The sequence below is a fragment of the Nicotiana tabacum genome, chromosome 7 (assembly GCF_000715075.1).
Source record: "Nicotiana tabacum cultivar K326 chromosome 7, ASM71507v2, whole genome shotgun sequence".
Taxonomy (NCBI): Eukaryota; Viridiplantae; Streptophyta; class Magnoliopsida; order Solanales; family Solanaceae; genus Nicotiana; species Nicotiana tabacum.
The window spans coordinates 169,722,437-169,745,796 of NC_134086.1; the positions used below are offsets into that span (position 1 = coordinate 169,722,437).

The 23,360-nt window shown below is 37.1% G+C and overlaps 3 protein-coding genes across 5 annotated transcripts; 1 reads left to right on the forward strand and 2 right to left on the reverse strand.

Moving 5' to 3' along the window:
* Positions 1-2,861: 2,861 nt before the first annotated feature.
* LOC107782183 (methylcrotonoyl-CoA carboxylase beta chain, mitochondrial) lies at positions 2,862-9,889 on the reverse strand. Of its 2 annotated transcripts, none has more exons than XM_016603037.2 (9): positions 9,574-9,889; positions 9,352-9,471; positions 6,769-7,203; positions 5,586-5,676; positions 5,010-5,446; positions 4,306-4,380; positions 3,918-4,049; positions 3,576-3,632; positions 2,862-3,502 (listed from the first exon to the last, which is right to left on the reverse strand). In XM_016603037.2, the coding sequence occupies exons 1-9, from the start codon at positions 9,769-9,771 to the stop codon at positions 3,299-3,301; spliced, it is 1,749 nt and encodes a 582-aa protein (XP_016458523.2). In that variant the 5' UTR covers positions 9,772-9,889; the 3' UTR covers positions 2,862-3,298. The 2 variants fall into 2 exon arrangements, with proteins under 2 accessions (XP_016458523.2, XP_075074191.1); XM_075218090.1 differs by having other exon boundaries at positions 6,769-7,217; positions 8,622-9,471; positions 9,574-9,796.
* A 3,416-nt stretch (positions 9,890-13,305) lies between these two features.
* On the forward strand, positions 13,306-17,790 carry LOC107782184 (protein DJ-1 homolog C). 2 transcript variants are annotated; one of them, XM_075218091.1, is made up of 8 exons: positions 13,306-13,663; positions 13,748-13,948; positions 14,431-14,580; positions 14,669-14,848; positions 15,360-15,437; positions 16,064-16,264; positions 16,447-16,584; positions 16,654-17,790. In XM_075218091.1, the coding sequence occupies exons 1-8, from the start codon at positions 13,448-13,450 to the stop codon at positions 16,864-16,866; spliced, it is 1,377 nt and encodes a 458-aa protein (XP_075074192.1). In that variant the 5' UTR covers positions 13,306-13,447; the 3' UTR covers positions 16,867-17,790. The 2 variants fall into 2 exon arrangements, with proteins under 2 accessions (XP_075074192.1, XP_016458524.1); XM_016603038.2 differs by having other exon boundaries at positions 16,657-17,790.
* LOC107782185 (ABSCISIC ACID-INSENSITIVE 5-like protein 7) lies at positions 17,677-21,292 on the reverse strand. The gene is made up of 5 exons (XM_016603039.2): positions 21,179-21,292; positions 19,261-20,346; positions 18,619-18,690; positions 18,497-18,526; positions 17,677-18,108 (listed from the first exon to the last, which is right to left on the reverse strand). Exons 2-5 carry the CDS (start codon positions 20,314-20,316, stop codon positions 18,034-18,036), a joined length of 1,233 nt encoding a protein of 410 aa, XP_016458525.1. The 5' UTR covers positions 20,317-20,346; positions 21,179-21,292; the 3' UTR covers positions 17,677-18,033.
* Between the last annotated feature and the right edge of the window lie 2,068 nt (positions 21,293-23,360).

A 23,360-nucleotide genomic window follows, 5' to 3' on the forward strand; every position in this document is an offset into this window, starting at 1 on the left:
AACAACAATCAGGGGAGAAAGCCTCCCTCAGAATGCCGTCATTGCGGCGGGGCACACTGGAACAATGAATGCCCAAACATAAAGGTCAATGCTCATCAGACTGTCGAGGATGAGGCAGACGCATCAGACACATCAGAAGACGACCAGGTAGGCGCCTTCAATGCAATTGTTGGCTCTATCCTGCATGCCTTAGCGGGGACCAGTGCATGTCCTCCTAAGAAAACATCAGTCCCAATCACCAAGAAAGGGAAGGAAAAGATGGACGAGAGGCCTCCTAAACAAGCTAGGACCCTAATGTTCGTCGAATTGAAAGTGAACGGCAAGCCCCTTCACGCCTTGATAGACACGGGTGCCACCCACAACTACTTGTCGTCAATGCAAGTAGAGCGCCTAGGTCTTGTTGTGCAAAAGAGCAAAAGCCGCGTCAAGGCTATCAACTCACCACCTCATACATTGGGTGGAACAGCTACAAATGTCCCAGTGAAACTTGGCCCATACAAAGGAAGCATCGACCTGCGCATCGCAATCATAGATGACATCGACATCATAGTGGGTTTGGAGTTCATGAGGCAAACCAACACCATACCGGTACCGTATGCCAACATGCTCCTGATGATGAGAGAAAACGGGGCCAAGCCCTGCACCATACCATGCTTTCCCATAAAGATGGCCGCTGAAAACATCTCGGCCATGCAGTTGGAGAAGGTAGTCGACAGACATGAACCCCTGGTTCCGGCTACCCTTCGCAGCAACAATCAGCCATCATGCCATCGGCCTCAAAAGACTGGTGACAATCCTCATCGTGTGAAGACTTGTCAGTCATGCCACAAGGACAAGTCAGATCACTCATCACAGACGGGACCCTCGCAGCCATTACATGTCCCTCAGAGACCATGGGAAAGTGTTTCCCTCAGATTCATCACGGGATTGCCCCAAGTCGGTAATCTTGCATCCATCATGGTTGTCATAGATCAATTTTCAAACTATGCAACCTTCATAGCAGCCCCGCAAAATGCATCAGCAGAAGATACAGTTCGACTCTTCTTCTCGCACATTGTCAAACATTGGGACCTGCCCAAAGACATTGTTAGTAGGCGCGACTCACGCTTCACTAGCAACTTTTGGACCCATCTCTTCAGGTGCTTTGGGTCAACATTGAGTCACAACTCAGATATCCATCCACCATCGGATGGCCAGACAGACCGGTTCGATGACATGCTGGAGGAATATCTCCGGAACTTTGCAACCGGATCACAGAAGCATTGGGTGAAGCTCCAGGATGCTGCTCAACTGTGTTTCAATTCTCAAAAGAGCCATCATACAAACAAGAGCCCTTTTGAAATTGTTACTGGACAGCAACAGCTTCTCCCGCAAACGGTGAATGCATGAACCATGCCGAAATCTCCTCGAGCTGCCAACTTCTCGAGCGAATGGGAGCGCAACATGGGGATAGTGCGGAGCTATCTCGTCAAAGCCCAAGAGCGGGCAAAAAGGTTCACCGAACAAAAGCTTTGCTTTGCCCAACATCAACCAGGGGACAAAGTAATGCTATGCATCCCAAAGCGGTACTTGTTTGCAGAAAGGACCCATGACCCTCGCTTGCAACAAAAATACATCGGGCCCCTGCCCATTAAAAAACGCATTGGGAAGTCCACATACCAGGTAAAAACTCCATCCTGGTGGAAGATCCATCCAGTCTTCCATGTCAGCCGCATGGAATCATTGCGTCGCTACAATAGCAAGCTCACAGAACAGAGGGGCGCAGACCTCCCATCCAACAACCATCAGAAACATCATCATCATCATCATCATCATCATCATCATCATAAGGCTCCGAGGACGGCGCCAACTCAGGTGGGGAAGAATGTCATGGGCTGCTTTCCAGACATGCCCCATGACCCCTTGGTCGCGCCCCATGGCGGCCTAGCAAGCCTCACAATGCCTAGCGCCATGGTCGGCCCCGTGGTCTTGGCTGCGCCAAGTGACAAGCGCGCATGCGCCTCTGTCGCCCCACCGATGCCTCTCGCCAGCGCCCAAGGGCTGGCCAATGACAACAGCGTTGCGCGCCCTGACAATGCCGCGCGCGCAGATCCTGATGCCTCGCCAGCGCCCAGCTGCAGGCCCATTCCAGCAGCGCCTTGCGCACAGACCCTGATGCCAAGCACCAGCGCCCAGCCTCAGGCCAACACATCAAGTGTCGCGCGCGCCCACAGCAACGCGCGCGCAGACCCTGACCCGCAAGACAAAGTTGCTGCCATCGGACTTAGTTCTACCTTGTAATAATCTAAGTCCTTTTCATTGTAATCATAGGCTAGTTTACATCATTTCCATTTCAGTGTGCTTCTACAGCTTTATTAGGACTAGTCATGTAATGTTGGTTTATTTTTTTTAAGCATTATAAAGGGGGACCAAACAATCAAACATTTTCAAGCAAGCATTTTCTGGTGTCTCTCCCCCTCGACACCGCATCTTTGTAATCAACATTTTCATTCATCAATAAAATCATCATCATCATCCAAAACTCAATTCTCTCTCAGCTTCCGCAATTGCTCATGACATTGGTTTTCCCGCACGACACTGACAATCTAGTCTAGCGTGCGGAGGGGACCTCATTGGCAGACAACAACCGCACTGACATCGGTTGCTTAGCCTTACGTTGCCCTTCCAAAGAACATCAGGAAGGCGTTGCGTAACAGAACACATGCAGGGATCTTACTATCCTATATTACCCGCCCTCTTTTGCTTGTGAAGTTTTAAATTCGGATTCGGAAGAAATACCCTATGTTACTAAAAAACTTAGCGAAGATGTTTGCTATAAACTAACCTATTTTGGAAACAAAAATGTCCTACGTGACATGGTCTTTAATAGCCAAGTAGAAAATGCCCTACCGGGCGAGTATGGCTGTCTGAACTCTATTATTATGTGACTAATATAAAGTAGATCCCTGTTTATCAACAAAAAAAAAAAAAAAAAAACCCTTTATGCAGTCAATAACATTAGCAGCAGCCACAGACCCACAGTTATTAGCTCCTAGAACCAAGAATAATACTTAACAAAGAAACATAGCTTCATCAGACTATGACTGCACGCTCAACCTAAAGTGCTACCTATATATAACTTTTTTTTCTGTAAATCATGGAGTTTCTCATCCTTGCGTTGGCATGGAACTAAATCAGTCTGCTTTCACGACTTAGAACTTCTTGGAACCTAGCGGATTATGCAGATAGTGTTTCTGCTGTTGGAGACAAAGCAATAAGTCTCGGACAGCTACTTCATTCTTCAGCTAGAGCTTGCATGTCACATTCTGAAGACACCAAATTTAGTAGCTTCTGGTCCACGATTCAAGGAAGCAGAGATGCACAGGCTCAATATTTTTCTCGTGTCTGCTGGATCGATTATGCCATCATCCCAAAGCCTTGCTGTGGCATAATATGGGCTGCCCTCTCTGTCATACGCCTCTACAACTTCAGCCTTGAACTTTTCTTCCTCTTCCTTTGCCCACTGCAACACATTCATGTCAATTACTGGACACAATCAAAATGATATCTAGAACTATAAGCATCAATGTCTTTACCTGAATTCCCTTCTTTTTCTTGGTGGCCTTTTCTACTTGAGCAAGGACTCCAGCAGCCTTATTAATCCATGATTAAAAATGAGAATTACAAGATTCCTCGACAAGTAACAAAAACTACTAGGCATTGCAACATATTCAGAATTTAGAACGGGAAATGCTTTTGCAGGTAAGCATAATTTTTTTATTCCATGCATTCGAGCAACAAAAAGAGCGTAACAATGAAATGCATCTAGCGAAAATCATTTGGGTAAAGATGAGCTGTGCTAGTGAAAATAAAACATTGTCATCCTGCATATAGATATTGAGTTTGTTGGAAGTAATGTGTCACTGAAGAGCATATACCTGTGGACCTCCCATTACAGATATTCGAGCATTTGGCCAGAAGAACATGAAATTGGGACTATATGCCCGTCCACACATTGCATAGTTGCCAGCTCCAAAGCTTCCACCGATAACTACCGTGATCTTGGGAACCTTACTCCACATATTTGCAAGAGACATTAGTTTCTTCAGTATATTCCTCACAAATGAAACTGAAATCATTAGTTTGAAAGAAAAGGAAAGCTTAAATGATCAAAGTAAACTACTGATAAATTGAATCATAGAGTGTGGGAAATTTCTATGAAGATTTGGAGTGCCAGAAAATGAAGTTCTGATGATGCTTTACCAGCTTGAGTTCCAAGGCCAAAAGAAATTCGAATTTTCTGACATTTTCTAAGTTAAAGCTTACCTTCGCACACGAGACTGCCATCACCATTTTAGCTCCAGCTTTGGCAATACCACTTGCCTCAGATTTGGACCCAACCTACCAAATTAATGAACATCATAACCTTATTTTCATGACATACTCTGTATCCAAATGAAAATCTCCAAGTAAAACATGGCTAAGAAGCACATTCAGATTTCACATATCAAAACCCAATGTGGGATGCCAACCAGAAATACCCCTGAAACCACAAAAACCACATATTCCTCCCTATTTTAAGATGCTGATAGAATTGTATAAGTCAGTCTAACTCTATTTTGGATTAATTATCCTTTTTCTGCTTCTGTTCCTTTTTGTTCTTTTGTAGGAAGTAATGGCTTTCGAATCACATGTGAAACATGGCTTAGAGGTACATAGGCTATAAAAACTGAAAGGTCGTGTAAAAAGCACAAATATTTTGACGAATCCTTCTAAAAGATTGCTAAAGCCTTGCAAGGTTCGCTTAACAATTCATCATAAAGTGTTTCGAGATGTACCATAAATCCATCTATGGGATATCAATAAGTAGTTATTCCATATGACTAAACAGCTACTTCAAACTGTCATGAGGAACTTGAGCTGGTTGAATTAAGTTTATTTGTTTTTCCTCATTATAGTTAATAGCAATTGATTAAAGCAAATTTGTATCAAACATTTATATCACAGGAGGAGAACACTATAATGCTTACCATAAATCCAGTAATATTCTGAAGAAAGATCAGAGGGATGTTACGTTGAGCACATAATTCAATAAAGTGTGCCCCTTTCTGAGCAGATTCATTAAACAGTATCCCATTGTTTCCAAGGATCCCTACTGGCTGTCCACAAATTCTTCCAAAGCCAGTCACAAGTGAGAGACAGCTGTGACTTGTTAAGGAATAAAAGGGCCTCACAGTGCCATACAGTTTCTTGAATTCATCAAATTCACTTCCGTCAACAATGCGAGCAATAACTGATCGAACATCAAAGAGCTGTTTGAGGTCTGTTGGTGCAATGGTGCGAAGTTCTTTCACATCATACAAAGGTTCTTTATAATCAGCTCTAGTTTGTCCAGATGCTTCTGGACCACCAGCCATGTGCAAGTTCTTAACAATATTCCTTCCTATAGCAAGCGCATGCAGTTCATCTAAAACATAGGATATTAGATGCCATCACTGTGCCAGTAAACATCAAGATTGGCAGTAGACGCCACAAGCATAAATCAAAAGTATGAATCCAGGAAAATGGAAATACAATCTGAAAGCTGAAGAGTCGAGGATTTTTACCATGGGCAAAGTAGTCAGAAACGCCTGATGTCTTACAATGGACAGTTGCACCTCCAAGGTCTTCTGCAGAAACTTCCTCACCAGTTGCTGCCTGATAAAAGTTTTCTATCAGATTGGCAGTTCTCTAATGCTTTATTATTCTTACTTATGATAAAATATAGGCCAAATACATATACAGACCATTAAACTTGGCCCAATTTTTTATTTTGGCACTTTAACTCAGCCTTGTTCCATTTTGGCCCTCCAACCCCATTTCTTTTGTTCCACTTTGACACAAAATTTTTTCTCCCAGGTAAAAATGCAGCGCGTGCAAATACCCAGCTGCTACCCCCACCCCCTCCCGTGGAAAAAATATTTTTTAATATATATTTTCAGTAATAACTACGGGTTCAACTGAACCCATAACTTTCGACGCGGAGGAAAAAATATTTTTTATATATATTCAGTAATAACTACGGGTTCAACTGAACTCATATCTTTCAACGCGGAGTAAAAATTTGTATGTAAAAATTCATTAAAATTGTAAAAACAATAGATATAAACCCATAACATTTAAAAATATAATGGGTTCTTTTGTTCCACTTTGACACAAACTTTTATCCCAGGTAAAAATGCAGCGCGAACGAATACCCAGCTGCCACCCCCACCCTCTGCAAAAAAAAAATATTTTTTTTGTAATTTCAAATTATTATTTTTTTCGTTTTTTCTGCCCCCTACCGTGGAAAAAATATTTTTTTATATATATTATCAGTAATAACTACGGGTTCAACTGAACTCATAACTTTCGACGCGGAGTAAAAATTTGTATGTAAAAATTCATTAAAATTGTAAAAAAAAAATAGATATAAACTCATAACTTTAAAAATATAATGGGTTCAATGTTAAAAATATTAAAATTGAATCCATAGGATTTAAATTCTGGATCTGCCTCTATGTTGGGAGTATGAAATTTGGCTTAAAAAATGGCTCTCACGCGCCTACAAGGGTGAGGCAAATCACACATGGAATCTAGTCAGCTTTTGTGTTAAAGTGGAACAAAAGAAATGGGGTTGGAGGGCCAAAATGGAGCAAGGCTGAGTTAAAGTGCCAAAATGAAAAATTGGGCCAAGTTTAATGGGCTGTCTATGTATTTGGCCTAAAATATATCAATGTTTTACAGAGAACAAGAAGGTCAACTGCTAACCTTTACAAGAGGAGGTCCAGCCAAAAATATGGTACCATTCCCTTTGACCATTACGCTCTCATCAGCCATTGCAGGAATGTAAGCTCCTCCAGCAGTACAAGAACCTAGCACCAGTGCAATTTGAGGAATACCTTCTGAAGACATCACAGCTTGATTGTAAAATATTCTCCCAAAATTTTCTTTGTCAGGAAAAACGTCGGCTTGCTTTGGAAGGAAAGCTCCACCACTATCAACAAGATATATGCATGGTAGTTTGCATTGAGCAGCAATCTCTTGTGCCCTGAGATGTTTCTTGACAGTTATCGGAAAGTAACTTCCACCTTTGACAGTAGGATCATTTGCCACCAACATACACAGTCTCTCGTGTATTGTTCCAATTCCAACAACTATCCCACCAGAAGGTAATGATTCTCGGTACAATTCATGACCCGCAAGCTAAATTTACCAGACTGATTGAGATTAAGAATAACACATACCAGGATATTTTTCTTAATGGAATTTAAAACAAAAAACAAGTATACTCAGCCTGACCAGATGGACCAATAAAGAGAAGGGAAATGGTATTTTTATACTTGAAGTTCAGGCAGCATTCTCAAGTACCGAATTTATCAGAAGAGGAGATAGTAGCCATGTACTCTAGAATATCTTGAATAAACTTAGGCACATTAGTTCCTCAAGGCAATGAGTATCTGCCGTATGTATTTTAAGAAATTCCTGATATTCAACCCAAGATATCTTGAGAATGAAACAAGCAGGATTAATTATATTAGCTGAATGATGCTAATCGCACGAGCAGTAATACTTCCATCCAGTTCCTTTCACAATTTTCTACGCTCATATCATGATAGAAACCTAGCATCCAACAAACTGCAAAACTAGTGCACCGAATTCAACTTTCACCTAGAAGGTAAGGGAAAGCTCCACATGGATAGTGTCTGGAAACGCTCCTTCAACACTATAAGTGGGCAACCTATTTAGTTATGTATAAGTTCTGTGCCTTCTACTTCACTATGAATATGAAAAGTTTGTTGGGTGTCATATCACCCTATATTCAAATTTTAAGATTACTAATGTCAGCCTCATCCCCACATTGTGCAAATAAAACAAATGAACAGTAAGTAGCTTCATATCATTGACAATATCAATGTATTAAATTGTATAGCTTACAAGTCTTTTGTGCTTTTGTGAATCCTACAAACGAATGCCATTTACTTATTAAAGTTTTTCACAGGCAGATATATTATTAAAAGATAAACAAAAGAATCAAACAAAGATGAAGTCTAGGAAGATTATTTCTATCAAGTATAGACAAATAAGTGAATTCAATCTTTTTCAAGTCTAGTGGTTGTATGGCATATGTAGACTAGTCCCGAAGTGAAGGTTTAGCTGCATACGCGTCATTTTTCATTTTTCCTCTTTCCTTTTATTTTTGCTAATTGAAAAGTAAGAAAACAAATATACAAAGGAAATGATTGTGGAAGAGTGGTAGTAAATGTTGGTGTCCTAATATTAGTATAGGGAAGAAAAGCGGATTTCACTTTATCTAGTCATTTAAATCAAAGTTGGGAAGTTGTAGCTTGTTGCTATTGTTTGTTTATTGCTCTCTTTTATGTTCCTGAGCCGGGGGTCTACCATAAACAGCCTTTACATACTACCCTCCCCAGATCCCACTTGTGGAATTTCACTGGATTTTTTGTTGTTGTTGTTGTTGTTGTGGGAAGCTGTAGCTATCAAAGAAGTTATATGAATAAAAACATAAACAAAAAGATGTAAATATTCTAGGTTGGGAGGTTTTGACAATATAAGAGAAGTTAGAGGATGCATTCATATTTCACTTAAAAGATACAGGATACATGCGAAATGTGTCCCCTTGATTGGCCAATGTAGGACACAAAGGTAGGGCTGCCTCCAGTTTCTTGAGTTTATGGACTTTCTTTATAGTTTTTTTAATATAAGAATGACTTTTCTTTATAATTCTTCTTCTGCTTGAAATGATCTAAAAAACCATGTTAAATGCCATTAATCTAAAACGGGGTAATAGCACTTTTGGTCCCTGAGTTAATGGTAAATTCTAATTTTAATTTGTGATAAATGACAAAGCACATTTAACCTTCAATTAGTTAAAATATGCGTTTTTGGTCCTTTATATAGGAAATATGTTACATTTAGACTAATTTTAGAACTATATTACCTTCAAATATGGAGTAATAATACAAAATCAATATAATAGTACAAGATCAATATAACTCATGGGTAACTAAATAATGTAATGACATATAATTCATTAAGCTTGTGAAGATCACAAGCAGAGGGACCAAAAATACACATTTCAATTAATTCTAGAGTAAATGTGCTTAGCTAGATATCAAAAGGACCAAAATAAATTTATTTTGATATTTGAGGGACTATAAGTGCAAAATTCCCCGATACAATCTATAGTCTCGTTTACATGCTTGTAACAATATAACTAATAACAAGATTAATAACAAAAATTTAACTGATTTCACCCACAAAGATGGCTAAAATAGTGCTTCTAGCAATCTAAATAATTGGTTGAAAGAGTAATAAATGAATAAAATTAACCTGAGAAAGCTCAAGGAAAGAAGAGCCAGGGTCAATAAGCCGTTCAATCCTCTCTCTGGGAAGAAGCTTATTCCTACTTCTATGCCTCTTCACTGCTTCTGCCCCTCCTCCTTCCATAACCTAACAACACAAAACAATTCTCAATTGTACTTCTACATACACACTTAAAACAATCGCAGTAAATAAAAAAGTTGAAGAAAATTTTAAAACAGAAAAAATGACCTTTTGAATGTGAGAATGAAGCTGGGAAACAAGCTCATCCATGACTTTAGAGTTGCGAGAATACGACTCGGAGCTACGGTCGAGAGTGTCGGGTAGGATTCCGATGGAGCTATTTCGAGTCGAAATGAAACTACCCGGGTATATCCGGTAGGGAATTGAGCATTCTGAAGCTAATCTTCTCGTCCAAATTCGCAACATTCTTTGTACTTGATCGTCTTCTTCTTCTTTTTTTTGGGTGTGGATTTGAAGCTTTTTATTAGTGGGAGGAGCTTTTGGGGTCCTGTTGTGTAATGCATATCCAATCCTCCCTGGACGCGCCTCAGCAGATAAATAGAAACGTGCACGACTTAAATAAGAATATAAATATTTAAAAACAACAGCATTCAACCCCTAAAGCTAGGGGTGAGCATAGTTTGGGCAAACCTCAAATCCAAACCGGAATCCAAATTTTTTGTATTTTCAGATTACAGATTGGATTTTGGATTTAATTTTTAAAATTTTTGGATTCCGGATTGGATATTGAATTTGGTATTTCGAATTTTGGATATCTGAAAATCCGAAATTCTTATACTTTATTTAATATGCATATGTCAATAGTAATAAGTTCAATACCCTACACATTAGATATTATCTCATATATTCAATATTGATTACTAAGTTACTGTGAGAATACTTTCCATTTGGACATGGTTTTATTATTTCTACTTCTTATAGGTCGTATTAATGTCTCTATTGTATTTTTGGATAACAATTTTATTACTTAAATACTTCATTTGGATGATTGCGCGTGATAATGAGGAACTTTTCAGGTAACTTAACATGAGTACTTCATTTGGATATTTATTTCTGTAAAACAAAGAAACATCTCAACTTATAAGCTCAAAATCGAAAATTCAAAATATCTAAACTGATTATTTCGAAACTGAACTTATAAAATACGGTCCAATCCAAACTTATTTGGATTGAATTAGTATTGTCATTTTTTCAATCCAAAAATCGAAAATCCATTTTCATAATGCCCACCCCTAACTAAAGGTGAAAAAAGATATTAGGACAAGTATGAGGGGGGAAAGTGAGTGTAGAAAAGACAAAAGGGACCTGAAAATATCCAAGCAATAGATCTATATATATATATATATATATATATATATATATATATATATATATATATATATATATATATATATATATAAGAGGAACATGAAAGAGTGATGTGGCATGTCTCAAGAGCTAGGAATCATATTTATCTTTTTTCTCCTTTTTTTTGAACTTTTCTCCTATTTTAATTTTGATCTCATTAATTAATTGAAAAGGCACCTCCCCACTAATTAATTAAGATTAAGGAAATAATGGTTACGTACCTTTGCTTACACCAAGTCCTTTAATAACAAAACGTTCAAAGAATACTAAACGTCACCATTAGCCATCGTAAGCAATTCATTCCTTTCTATATATTAAAAGTCCTTAAATTCACTTGCTATTAATAAAAGGAAAATCCCGAAAGGCCTTCCAATTTTGCACTCTACTTCAAATCCAACAAAATCTTTCGCAATTGCTTGTAATTACTCATGAGGTGTGTTAATTTTTTATATTCTTATTTCAATTGTTTCTATCTAACTCTTTGATTTTTTTTATATGTAATACTTTCTTCATTCTCAGCAAAATACTTTTTTCATGATGTCACCGAGCATCAACTGTGTGCCTTGAACTTCTCTACAATGCAGTGCTACTTCAATATGATTTTGGTACATATCTCTTTAAAGCTTTCAGCTTTTCTAATTTCACTATTTTTGGAGAATACTCGAAGAAATTAGTGTATGTGATTTAACTGCTTGGAATTACTCATGAGGTGTGTTAATTTTTTGTATTCTTATTTCAATCGTTTCTATGTAATTCTGTGTTGTTTCTTTTGTATGTAATACTTTCTTCATTCTCAACAAAATACTTTCTTTGTGATGTCATCAGCCATCAACTGCGTGCCTTGAACTTCTCTATAATGGAGTGCTACTTCGATATGATTTTGATACATGTCTCTTTAAATCCTTCAGCTTTTTTAATTTCATGTTACTTTTGGAGAATACTCGAAGAAATTAATGTATGTGATTTTTTTTATGATGTACATAATGACAGTAATCATATGCATAATGGTTGTTAACCTTTTATTGATGTAGATGAAGGATTTTGAAATTACTGGTAACTATTATATGTTTCCATTATTATTTTGAATCGTTTTTTCTATTCAGTACTGTTTATTAGGAATCGTATCTATATATTTTCTTATTGTTTTACCTTTTCTCATTTTTTCCATATATTTGCTTATCAAGAATCATGTCTTTTAATCTTCTTATTTAGCCTCCCTCTCTTTTACTTTCAAGAGTCATGTCTTTTGATCTTCATAAATAGCCTCGCTCTCTCTTTCCGCTCCTTCTCTCATATGCCCTTCATCAAATAAAATTTTCCTTTCCATTCATAAAATCTGTTGTTATTAATACCACCGATTCAATAAGGTGGAGATAAAATCCCGTTGAAATCTTTTTTCCTTTTTGTGATGCTTATCTTTTTATAATTTGTTTGTCCTAGAACATTGTTACTTTGAATGTAATTCTACTTACCATTTTTTTTTGTTAGTCATTGATCTATTCTTTTTGCTTGATAATAATTGTTTCAAAAGGTTTTGTTCTCTTTTATTTCTCTGATTTGGTGGATGTATTTTTGTTTCAATGGTTAGTTCATATATTATTTTTTGCTGCTCACTGTCGTTTTCAATTGATGTTCTCTTATTCTTTGGTTCATTTTTTTAGGGACCTAGAAGTGGTTAGATCATCTAAATCACTAAACCTTATTCTCTCAAGGTTGATTGTTCCTTTCAAATATTTAAAACTCTTTTTTAATTGCGATGTGTTATATCAAGTATAAAACTTTCATAATCTATGATATATCGGTATCTAAGTAAAATATATATATATATATATATATATATATATATATATATATATATATATATATATATATATAAAACTTTCTTGTCAGTTGTGTTGCAAGAGGGGAAAAAACAAAAAAAAAAAAAGGGAAGGAAAATATACATGAAAAAATTATAAAAGAGATATGGTAGGGGAAAAAAAAAAGATAGAAAGAGAAGAAAAGAAAAAAATAAAAACATCAGGTTAAAGTTTAATATAAACGAGTAAGAAAAAGATATTTTAATGAAAGATATACCGTAAAAGATAATTTTTAACTTTTCTCTATAGAAAATAAATACACATCCTACATAGCATCATCAGGTGCACAAGAAATTTCTACTTTTTACATGTATAAGAATATGTCTCGCACAAAGTTTAATATACTTAAAATATTTTGCTAAATTGAGGTATTATTTATGTAGGATCCCTTCTTTTTATATTTTAAATAACGAGAATTTATGGAAGTATTAAATATTTAGTCAAGTAAAAAATTTTGGATACTTAAAAAGAAAAAAGTTAGATACTTATAATAAATGTATAGTGGAAAAGCCGTGCTTTTAAATTTGTTACACATTCACATAAAGAGATTAATATTACTTTTTTATCTTAGAAAACTAAAATGACTTAAGTGATGTTAATTCTTAATAATAAAATAGATTACAACTTAAAATATAATCTATTACTAACATTTAAGGACTAAAATATTCGTAAAATATTATTTACGTTTTTTCATTACCGCGCGAAGCGCGGATACATCTACTAGTAGTTTTTAATAATTCGTGACATTATCCGCTTTTAATTCACAGTTTCCCTTGTAAGCACACCCAAAGTCTCGTACTTCTGTCGTTGTTCACATTCCGGCCGGCGGCTGGAACTCAATCTCCGGCAACCAGCACACAATCTTTACAGTAACAATGAAGTCCATATCGCCCCTGTTCTCGGTTTCCACTCCCAAGTCTCCAATTCTCATCTTCACTCCTATTTCCCAAAGACTTTCATCTGTCAAATTCGCAGCCTCTCCACAGCGAAAGTCACCATCCTCAAAATCAGCTAAAACACTGTGCACAACACTTACCGTGGATCCCATAACTACGCGCACATCTACTTCCACTTCCACCCCTCCCAAAAAGGTGTCTCATTCTTTTCTTGCTCTCAATTTTTGTTTATTCATTTGTTTTCATGTCTCATTCTTTTCATTTTTGAGGTGCATATAGGTTCTTCTGCCAATTGGATTTGGCACTGAAGAAATGGAAGCTGTAATATTGGCTGATGTTCTGCGCCGGGCTGGTGCAGAGGTAACAGTTGCGTCAGTAGAGCAGCAATTGGAGGTTGAAGCTTCTGGAGGCACTAGGCTAGTTGCTGATACGTTCATCTCTGCTTGTTCCACTCAAATATATGATCTTGTTGCATTGCCGGTTAGTATGGGTTTTCCTTAGTATTGTTGCTTTCATTGATTACTTTTAATGAAATATCCGTAATAAATATTTGTTACAAGTTGTGAAGATTTATGGGAAACACAGATGCTTTGAAGTACAAATGTCCCACAAACATCTTTTTGCTGGAGTAAACATCATACTGTTAAATTGAAATTTGAGTTAGTTAAGTCTTATATTGTTACAATTGTCTTGTGAGATTGAAATTCGGTTCAACTGTGAAAGAAGTGCCGGAACAGGGATACAAGGTTGTCCTTTGATTCAATGATTAATAGGCTTCACACTGTTTTGTTGCTACACTTTCGTCCTTGTAGAGATTTTTATTGCTCTAACATTTTACTCATAGTATTTTCATGTTTCTAATTTAACTTCTGGCTTTGATAGTTGGCTTATAGGTATTCTTTCTGCTTCCTTATCAATGTCATAGGTGTAACTTTAGTAACTGATGTATAGACTTAATCTAGGGAGGAATGCCAGGTTCTGCTCGTTTAAGAGATTGTGAAGTTCTTAAGAAGATCACAAGCAGGCAAGCTGAGGAGAAGCGACTTTATGGTGCCATATGCGCTGCTCCAGCAGTCACTCTTTTGCCTTGGGGTCTTCTCAAGAGGAAACAGGTGCACTATTGATTATGTTTATTAAGTTCGCTTTCTGAACAGTTTCTATGTTCCTAGTTCGTCTAATTGATATGCAGTTTCCTTCAAGTCCACTTGTCATCCTGCATTTATGGACAAAATTCCATCCTTCCGGGCGGTGAAAACTAGCACTCAAGTCTCTGGGGAGCTAACAACAAGCCGTGGTCCTGGTACTTCATTTGAGTTTGCCGTATGTTTAGTGGATCAGCTGTTTGGTGAGTCTGTTGCCAAAGAAATTGGAGAACTATTGGTGAGTGGATGACATTACCGATATTCTTAAAGTCTCTACTTAACTTCTAGTTCTACACTTCCTCTCCTCACAAATTTGGCTTTTTAACTCAACGTTGATCTGATTGGTAAAAGTGGATCATTCATGGGTTGTTATTTAGTAATATCTTTCATTCTATCTAGTTCATATTGGGTTGAAATACTGAAAAGATATATTCGATGATGAATATTGCTAGTTAGGTTCTGAGGACATGTTTAACTAAGATATGCAACTTATGTATGGCTTCCCCATTGCTTCCAGCATTGACATGAGAGGTGGAAAAAGGAGTTTATTTCTGTTTCCAGGATCAAATGTGAAAGGGTGTTAAGAGAGAGTTGCTCCTTGTGACATCTTGCAATTATGAAACACCTTTCGTAAACACTTCATTTTTATTTTCCTTTTGATTTGTTTGTATCTGACTTGCATTGTTTATCTGATTAGTTTGCTTGTTATCCTTAGACTGTGCTCATAGAACTTCCGTACATTTGTGCAGTTAATGAATCCCGCAGACGATGACCCAAAGAGACAAGAATTTAATGAAGTTGGATGGTCTCTAGATCACACCCCGCAAGTAAGCTTTGCTTTGTATAGCTCGATTTTGAACTGCAATTACTGAGTTAAATTCAATTACAATGTAATCACCTTCCTATGAGTTCTTTATCTTGTGGAATAATGCGAAGGGCACTGTTTAAGGGTCTTATCTATGAATGAGCATTTTCCTTATTCGGTGCTTATCCATTCATCTTATCTACCTTGAATTTGAGTGGAGCTTTATGCTTGAATAGTTAATTGAGCTATCTCACTATTAAGGTTAAAGATTTAAAATGCCATTTGAATTACACTATTCTTCACAGCTTACTTCTCTTCCTCACAATTTTTTTTTCTTTTGACTTTGCAAAAGGGTTTGTTGAAAATGTTCTCAACCGTAGGAAATATACTCTTTCACATGGAATTTGTGCTTGAGATATATATATAAAAGTAACTCCATTATTTAGGAACAGTTACAGGCAGATGCCTGTCTGACTAGTTGAGAAAGTTTCACTTGTGTTCCTAGGATTAATAATGCTGTTGCATAAAGAAACAATAAAGGCTTTGCCTTTTCTTGATTTTTACATCTAGCAGGTTTTTCACTTTTCTGTTTAATAAGAATTTCTTTCCTGAAACATGTCGAAATTCTCTGCGTTCACAATGTTGTAGGTGCTCATTCCAGTAGCTAACGGGTCTGAAGAAATTGAAGTTGTTACGTTGATAGACATTCTAAGACGAGCAAAGGTGAATGTTGTGGTGGCTTCAGTGGAAAAATCAGCACAGGTCTTGGCATCAAGTGGAACTAAAATTGTTGCAGACAAGTTGATTGATGCTACTGCTGACTCCATATATGACTTGATTATCCTCCCGGTGAGGCTAAATCTTCTCATTTAATTTTAATCAGCATTTCCACCAGTTTTCCGAAAGTTTTAGGCGCACAAAGAAAAAGCCCCTATACTGATGAAAATGTACCTATTAGCAACTCGTAAATGAGAATTATTTTTGTAGGTCCTATCATTTGCTTTTATAATTAGTTGGTTCTAATTCTTTAGGGAGGAACTGCTGGGGCTGAACGACTGCACAAGTCAAAAGTTCTGAAGAAGTTGCTTAAGGAACAAGAATCAGCCGGAAGAATATTTGGTGCAATCTGCTCTTCACCTGCAGTCTTGCAGAGACAGGGGTTAATAAAGGTATGCTGTTAGCCATTCAAATGTCTTAATTTTGGGAGAAGAAGTTTAATTTAAACTTCCTTCCTTAAGCAGGACAAGAAAACCACTGCACATCCTGCCGTCATAAACAATCTCAAAGATGGGGTGAATGATGCTCGAGTAGTTATTGATGGTAAACTCATCACAAGCCAGGGACTTGCTACAGCAACACAGTTTGCATTGGCTATTGTGAGCAAGCTTTTCGGGCATGCAAGGGCAAGGAGTGTAGCAGAAGGCCTTGTCTATCAGTACCCTAGGAGCTAGAAATATCAGTCCTGCAAACTTCAGAATGCCCAAGTATGTTAAAGGGGCAGCTTAAATTGACGGACTACATACTTCACTGGCCATTACAAGAAAACATAAGTTTTGGTCCCTGATGACTTGGTAGCAGACATAATAAGCTTAAGGGTGAGGTTTTACCAAGTCTGTCAAAGGTATTCGATTTATTTCAATGCAGTAGCCAAGTCAGCGCTTATCTGCAATCGTGACAAACTGGGTGGTCCAGAACAGGATGGTTTATACATGCATTTTTATCCTTTCCCCTTTTTTTAAGAAGATATAGTCCTAACCTTACAAGACAGAGTTCTACCAGATCTTACCTTGGATTAGGGCATCTACCATCACTCTGCCAGGCATGCATTGGAAAGAGGGAAGATAAAAGCAATGACAACAGTGATCGGCAAATTGCCCCTCGCCTTATCTTAGTCTCATCTCACAAGTTTCTTTTCTTCGCGTAGGATTGGCCTCCAGAATCATGTTTATTGGCATTTAGAGCATAAATAGAGAAAGAAAGAGAGCTGCTCGTATGTTGTACCTGATCGTGGTTTATACCGGACAATAGATTCTATTATAAATTTGGAATTATACTCTCTGCGTATTCTCACAATCCAGGGGACTGCAAGAGTGCTGTTCATTTTTGCTAATGAGCACTTTGGAAACGAGACAAGAGTTGATTGAATATATAGGCAATTTTTTTGGTTTTGTCACACATTTACCTGAGGGCATCACAAGTACTTTGCGCCTCGGTCTTATCCCTTTACCAGTTGTGGATGTGCAAGACTTGAAAGAGTAAGAAAGCAGAAACAATCGGTTCATATATTGCTTGTTATCTTTACAGAAAAACCTATGTCTTAATATGTTTACCTCTTACCTGTTTTTTGTGATAAATCTATCACCTAGCTATTGAACTGATCCATCCTACTTGCCTGTATAACTAATGTGTGAAAGAAAGAAATAGACAAAGAGGAAACTTCATACAAGCAGATTGTTTACATAATGTACATACATGGGCACGCTCACTCCCATACATAAAGTTGCCAAACATGTGAAGAAGAGAGATCTGAATCAGATCATAACTCACAACTCCATCCACCTATTTAACTAGTTCCTAAGCTTGAACACGGGAATTTTTGCTTTTAACTTCTCATTCTTCTACCAAGGTCCTGTCAGTGTCCTTCTCAAGCATCTTAATTTATATCCGCATGGCATATTCCTTTTTTCCAGTAGCTGCAATTGCACAGAAACGAACGGTTAACAGCCAAATCTATGGATCAGACAGTATACAACTTGGTTTAACTAATAACATGTTCTAATCTCACTTAGTACAAGCCGAACAAACTTGCATATTTATACATATTCACAGGTGATACAGTTTTCACAAGAATGCACAATTACTCCATCCACTCAGGCAGTTGATGACTTAAATGTAGCTCGTCTCACCGAAGCTTTGCTCATTTTGTTGATTAGTAAGTCATGTACTACTACAAAACTTATTCATTTGCTTACAATGTGGCTAATTTATATTGTTTTAAGTTTAACTCACCATTTTACCAATTAATATTAGAATAGTCATTGACCAACAGAAAGTTCTGCTAGTACTAGAAGAATTTCGTACCTGATTTTTCTGCTTCTCCATAATTTCAGCCTGCACGAAAAATTCAAAAGTGAAAGTTATAACATGAACACTTGTCAATGACATTGCAGTAACTCTGTGATTCCTAACCATTTGAAACATACCTGTTTCTTCCGCAACTCTTCATTAATTTCTTTTAGCTTTGCCACTTCAGCTTCCAACTCTAAAGTATAGGCCTGTCAAATCCCAAATAAAAATGCGATTAAGAAGTCCATTCACAATATAACATTTACAGTAACAAATTCTAGTTGTTAATCACAGGATACTAAAGTTTATAAAAGTGTTATGCAAACTACTCCCTCTTTCACTCTCAACCTCCCCACACCTGTAACAAAGATCCAAAAATCTAAAGCTGCAACAGTATTATTTGCTTGATCGGGTAATTTAGTAATCCAGGAGTATCTCTGCTTATCTTTTTCCAGGGTTGATTATTAAGATTATCAGCTTGATAAAACATAAGAAAGTTTTTTTTTCCGATAAGTAGATAAACATAAGGAAGCTGTTTTAAGCAAGATATAACAATGTTTGAAAAAGGTCGGACATTGCTAGGTATAAAGAAATTAGAGAAGATTGTCATCAGGAGGTCTAAAGATGTTATTGCTGCCAAAAGTTTCAGTTCTCTTATTTACAGCTGCATGAGTCAGTTTCATTGTATGATGTTGGTTGAGCATAATGAGCCTCAAGAATCAGAAGCACAAGAAATTTTTTCAGTAACTATCAGATAAATGCTGAACATAAGAGTTCACCTGCTTCCGAGCCCTTGATCTAGCTGCAGACTCTCTGTTCTTAATCATCCTCCTACGCCTTCTCTCTACAACTTTTTCCAAAGAACTGCCTGATCTCCTACCTCTTACACCTTCATTAAATGCATAAGGGGAAGGTGAAAGAGATGATGTATCTGTATTGCTCCTTGCAACAAAGTCATTTCCAGGGGATCCTCCTTTTGCTGGTGAAACTCCATTATGAAATCCGGCCATCCCCCTAACTCCCCCTTGAGCCATATTAGTATTCACGGAGGAACCGGACATTCCAACTACAGGAGCCCTTGTCCGAGGGCTAGCCAGGTGTCCATTGTTCGATAATTGCATAGGCGATGCAAATGCCACCGTTGTTTGCTTGGGAAAAAGAGGCTGTTGGTGCTGAGGTTGTTGCTGTGAAGGTGTGGCACCGACCACATTCAACATGTTATTGGCTGCAATTTGATTGATCAACAGTCCATTGTTTTGAGTTGGTTGCTGAAATGCTATGTTCAAACCATTGTTGTTACTCTGTTGACTTGAACCATTGTCAAATGTAATTCCATTTGAGTTTGTACATTGCATATCTTCTCTAACCACTCCAGCTCTAACCAAAAACTCCTCCAACGTCATTTCTCCCAAGGTAGATTGCCTCTGCCCAAAGTTTGAATTCCCAGTGTCACTTCCCTCTTTGGCACTAACAGTTTCTTTCTGAAAATCTCTCCATACTTCATCAACAGTTTTTTGACTAAGTGTCCTAGGTAATGTCAAAGAACCTTGTCTCTGCAAATTTTCTGCAGCTACACTTCCATCTACTCCACCAGTAGTAGATGCCGTAGCTTGAGTTTCTTCAGCTGTCCAAATATTTTTCAAGAGGTCCTCCATATTCATTGATCCAAAATCTTTTCCAAGTCCACTAAATGTAGTTTGAAGCTCATCAAACGTCAAGGAATATACGGAAGATTGCCTAGCCAAAGGGAAATTACCATTACACATTGACTTCCCACCGTTACTCTCTGGCTGCGGCGAGTCAGCAAAATTCTTGAAGTTCAAGTAAGATCCCATGGTAAGAGAATCCAAAAGGTATTTGGATATCTGATAAAGAAGTTCAGTAGTAAGAATTAAATGGTAAATTCAAAGGCCTCTTTCGCAGCCCAAAAGACAACAATAAAAACAACAACAACAACAACGATTACGCCTCAATCCCAAACAAGCTGGAATCAGTTATATGAATCATCATTGTTCGTATTGCTTCATTTAAGCTCATTTCAGCCCAAAAGAGCAAGTATTAATACCAGTACCACCTCCTCACCTAAAGAATGTCTAAACATAGATACTTTAAGATAATATTAACCAAAAATACCAAGACATGTTCTTCATATCCAGATTGAAGATGTTCCACTAGAGAAAGATGCAATCTTTACAATCTTTACAATCTTACTTCATTGTAAACTTTGATTAACTGAAAACTTCATGATCAATCTGGGTTTTGTCAAAAACCCATATTAGTAAAGCTCTTATTTTTTTAGTCAAACATATTAGTATAGCTCATTTCAGTATAAAACATACTAACAGAGGTAGTAGCCTAGATCAGTTTGACTTAGCTTAAACATTCTTTGTATACAACACAGATCCAAGATTTAACAATCCCCAAAACCTAGATCAAAGTTCATTCAAGTATCAACTTTAACCTAAAATACAACCACCCAGTATCATGTATACTTAAAATAAAATACTTAATAAATAAACGAAACAACATAGTATTGATCTTGTTCAAGCTCAGTCCAAGTTACAAATATTTCAACTTTATTAATTTGAAAACAAATGAAAATAAAAAAAGAAGAATCGAGAAAAAAAGATTGATAATTTCTTGAGTTGTTCTTAGAATACAGACAAAACAAAGTATGATGTAGAAAGACAAATATACCCTTTTTGGTGCAGAGAAGAGAGCTGAAGCGTGTCGTTTCCTTCTTAAGGGCTTGCCGGAGTCGACAAGTGTCTTCTTTCCCCCTTTGGTGTGTTTTTAAAGCGCAGCTCTTTCTGATTTTATTTTTAAATTGTTTTCGTCTCTATTTTTTTATTTATTTCCAATTACGTGTTGCTTTAGAAGTGCAGAACGTGGACCAATGAGAGAGCTGTATCTTTTGATGTGACTTTATCCAATAGGATAATGTAACGTGGAAGGATGTTTACCGTTGATTTATGCTTTTCCGACAAGGAAATAGATGGGGCTTGTTCATTTGTCTACTACTCTTTCCCAAAGTTAACTTAAAAATATTAGAGCACGTGGGTCAACTTTACTAGTTTAAATTTTCTTTTTCGAATTTTACTACTTTAGATAATTAAACTTTTGTAGTAAAAGAGTTGATGCTTTTCGAATACAGTAATAGTTTCATATATTAAGTGAAGAGAGAAAGCTGTATTTCTTTTAGTTTATATAGTTGTTCAAATTTCACATATTTATATTTCTATTAATTCATAGTAATATCTATTAATTCATAGTAATATTTTTATAAAAAAGAAAATTTCGAAGGTACTTAATACTCATTACTTAAACACAATGAATTCACCCTAAAAAAAAGTACCTTTTCCTAAATTCACTAGTATTATTTAAAAATAAAAAATAAAAAAAGTAGTTCATACGATGACTGATATGTTCAATAACAAATTTTCCTTCCCAACCTCATCCATCACCTATACTAAGTAGCGTTTTAAAAGGCGTGGACGTAAGACGAAACATTTTATATTGCCTCAGTGAGGCATAATTATGTTTCAAGACAGGGGGCGTAAGCCTCATGGGTATTTAATTTTTAATATTTTACAAAATAATATAGTTACAGTAAAGAGTTAAAATTGCATATAAATTAAAGAAAACTATAATATGTGAAATATATATATATATATGTGTGTGTGTGTGTGTGTGCGCGCGCGCGCGCGCTCCATTCCCGCAAAAAATTAGTCAAAACAATCCGTTATATGCTACTTACAAGCACAAGTAACTTGAGTTGAGAAGAATAAAGTTTTCTACATGGAGGAACAAAAAGGATAACTAACCTGCAATTTGAACTCTGAACTTGCTGCTATGGAAGAGAATTGCCACGACCCAAAATCTCACCTGTCGTGATGGCGCCTATCGTGGTACTATGCAAGCCTCAACTCAACAATTCAACAGAGAAGAACTTTTAAATAAAGGCGGAAGCAGTTAATATTAAATAAAATCTTTTAGAACAAAATATAACTCCAAAAGTACTAAACAATCTATCCCCAAAACCCGTTGTCACTGAGTGCATGAGTATCTAAATGATAACAACACCCGTCTGATAAAACACAGTCTGAAATATAGAACAGTACAACATGAAAGGAAATGAGAGTCGAGGTTAGCGAACGCCATGCATCTACCTCAATAGTCTCCTGAGTTCGACTCCTCAATCAACAATCACCGTGACCAGAAGTGCCTGGATTTGTACACGAGGTACAGGGAGTAATGTGAGTACTTCCAACTCAGTAAGCAACAGAAATAAATAAGGAACTGAGAAGTAGTGACGAGCTATACAAATATAATCATCTCAATAACTTCCAAATAAGAATAGTCATGCTTTCAAATTTAACAATTTAAGTCACATCAGTGCGTGCTCAATAAATCAGTTATCAAATCTTTCAGAAATCTGTGCAACAAGGACAAATAGCAACTAAGTGCAACAATTAATTGAAAGCAAATACGGCCTCCCAAGGCAACAATCACTCAGCTCATCATCTCAACAACTCAATCACTCGGCTCTCAGCCCTCAATAATCATACTCAATAGGTACCTGCGCTCACTGGGGGTGTGCAAACTCCAGAGGGGCGCCTTCAGCCCAAGCGCTATAAACTGCACGGACAACTCACATGTTGCACGAACAATTCACATGCTATCGTATACATGCGCTCACTGGAGGTGTTGCAGACTCCTGGAGGGGCTCCTTCAGCCCAAGCGCTATAATCTGCACGTACAATTCACGTGCTCCACGACAACTCACGTGCTATAATATAATATTTGGATCCGCACAGATAACTCACGTGCTATAGTATCAATATCTGGATCCGCACGGACAACTCACGTGCTGCATGGA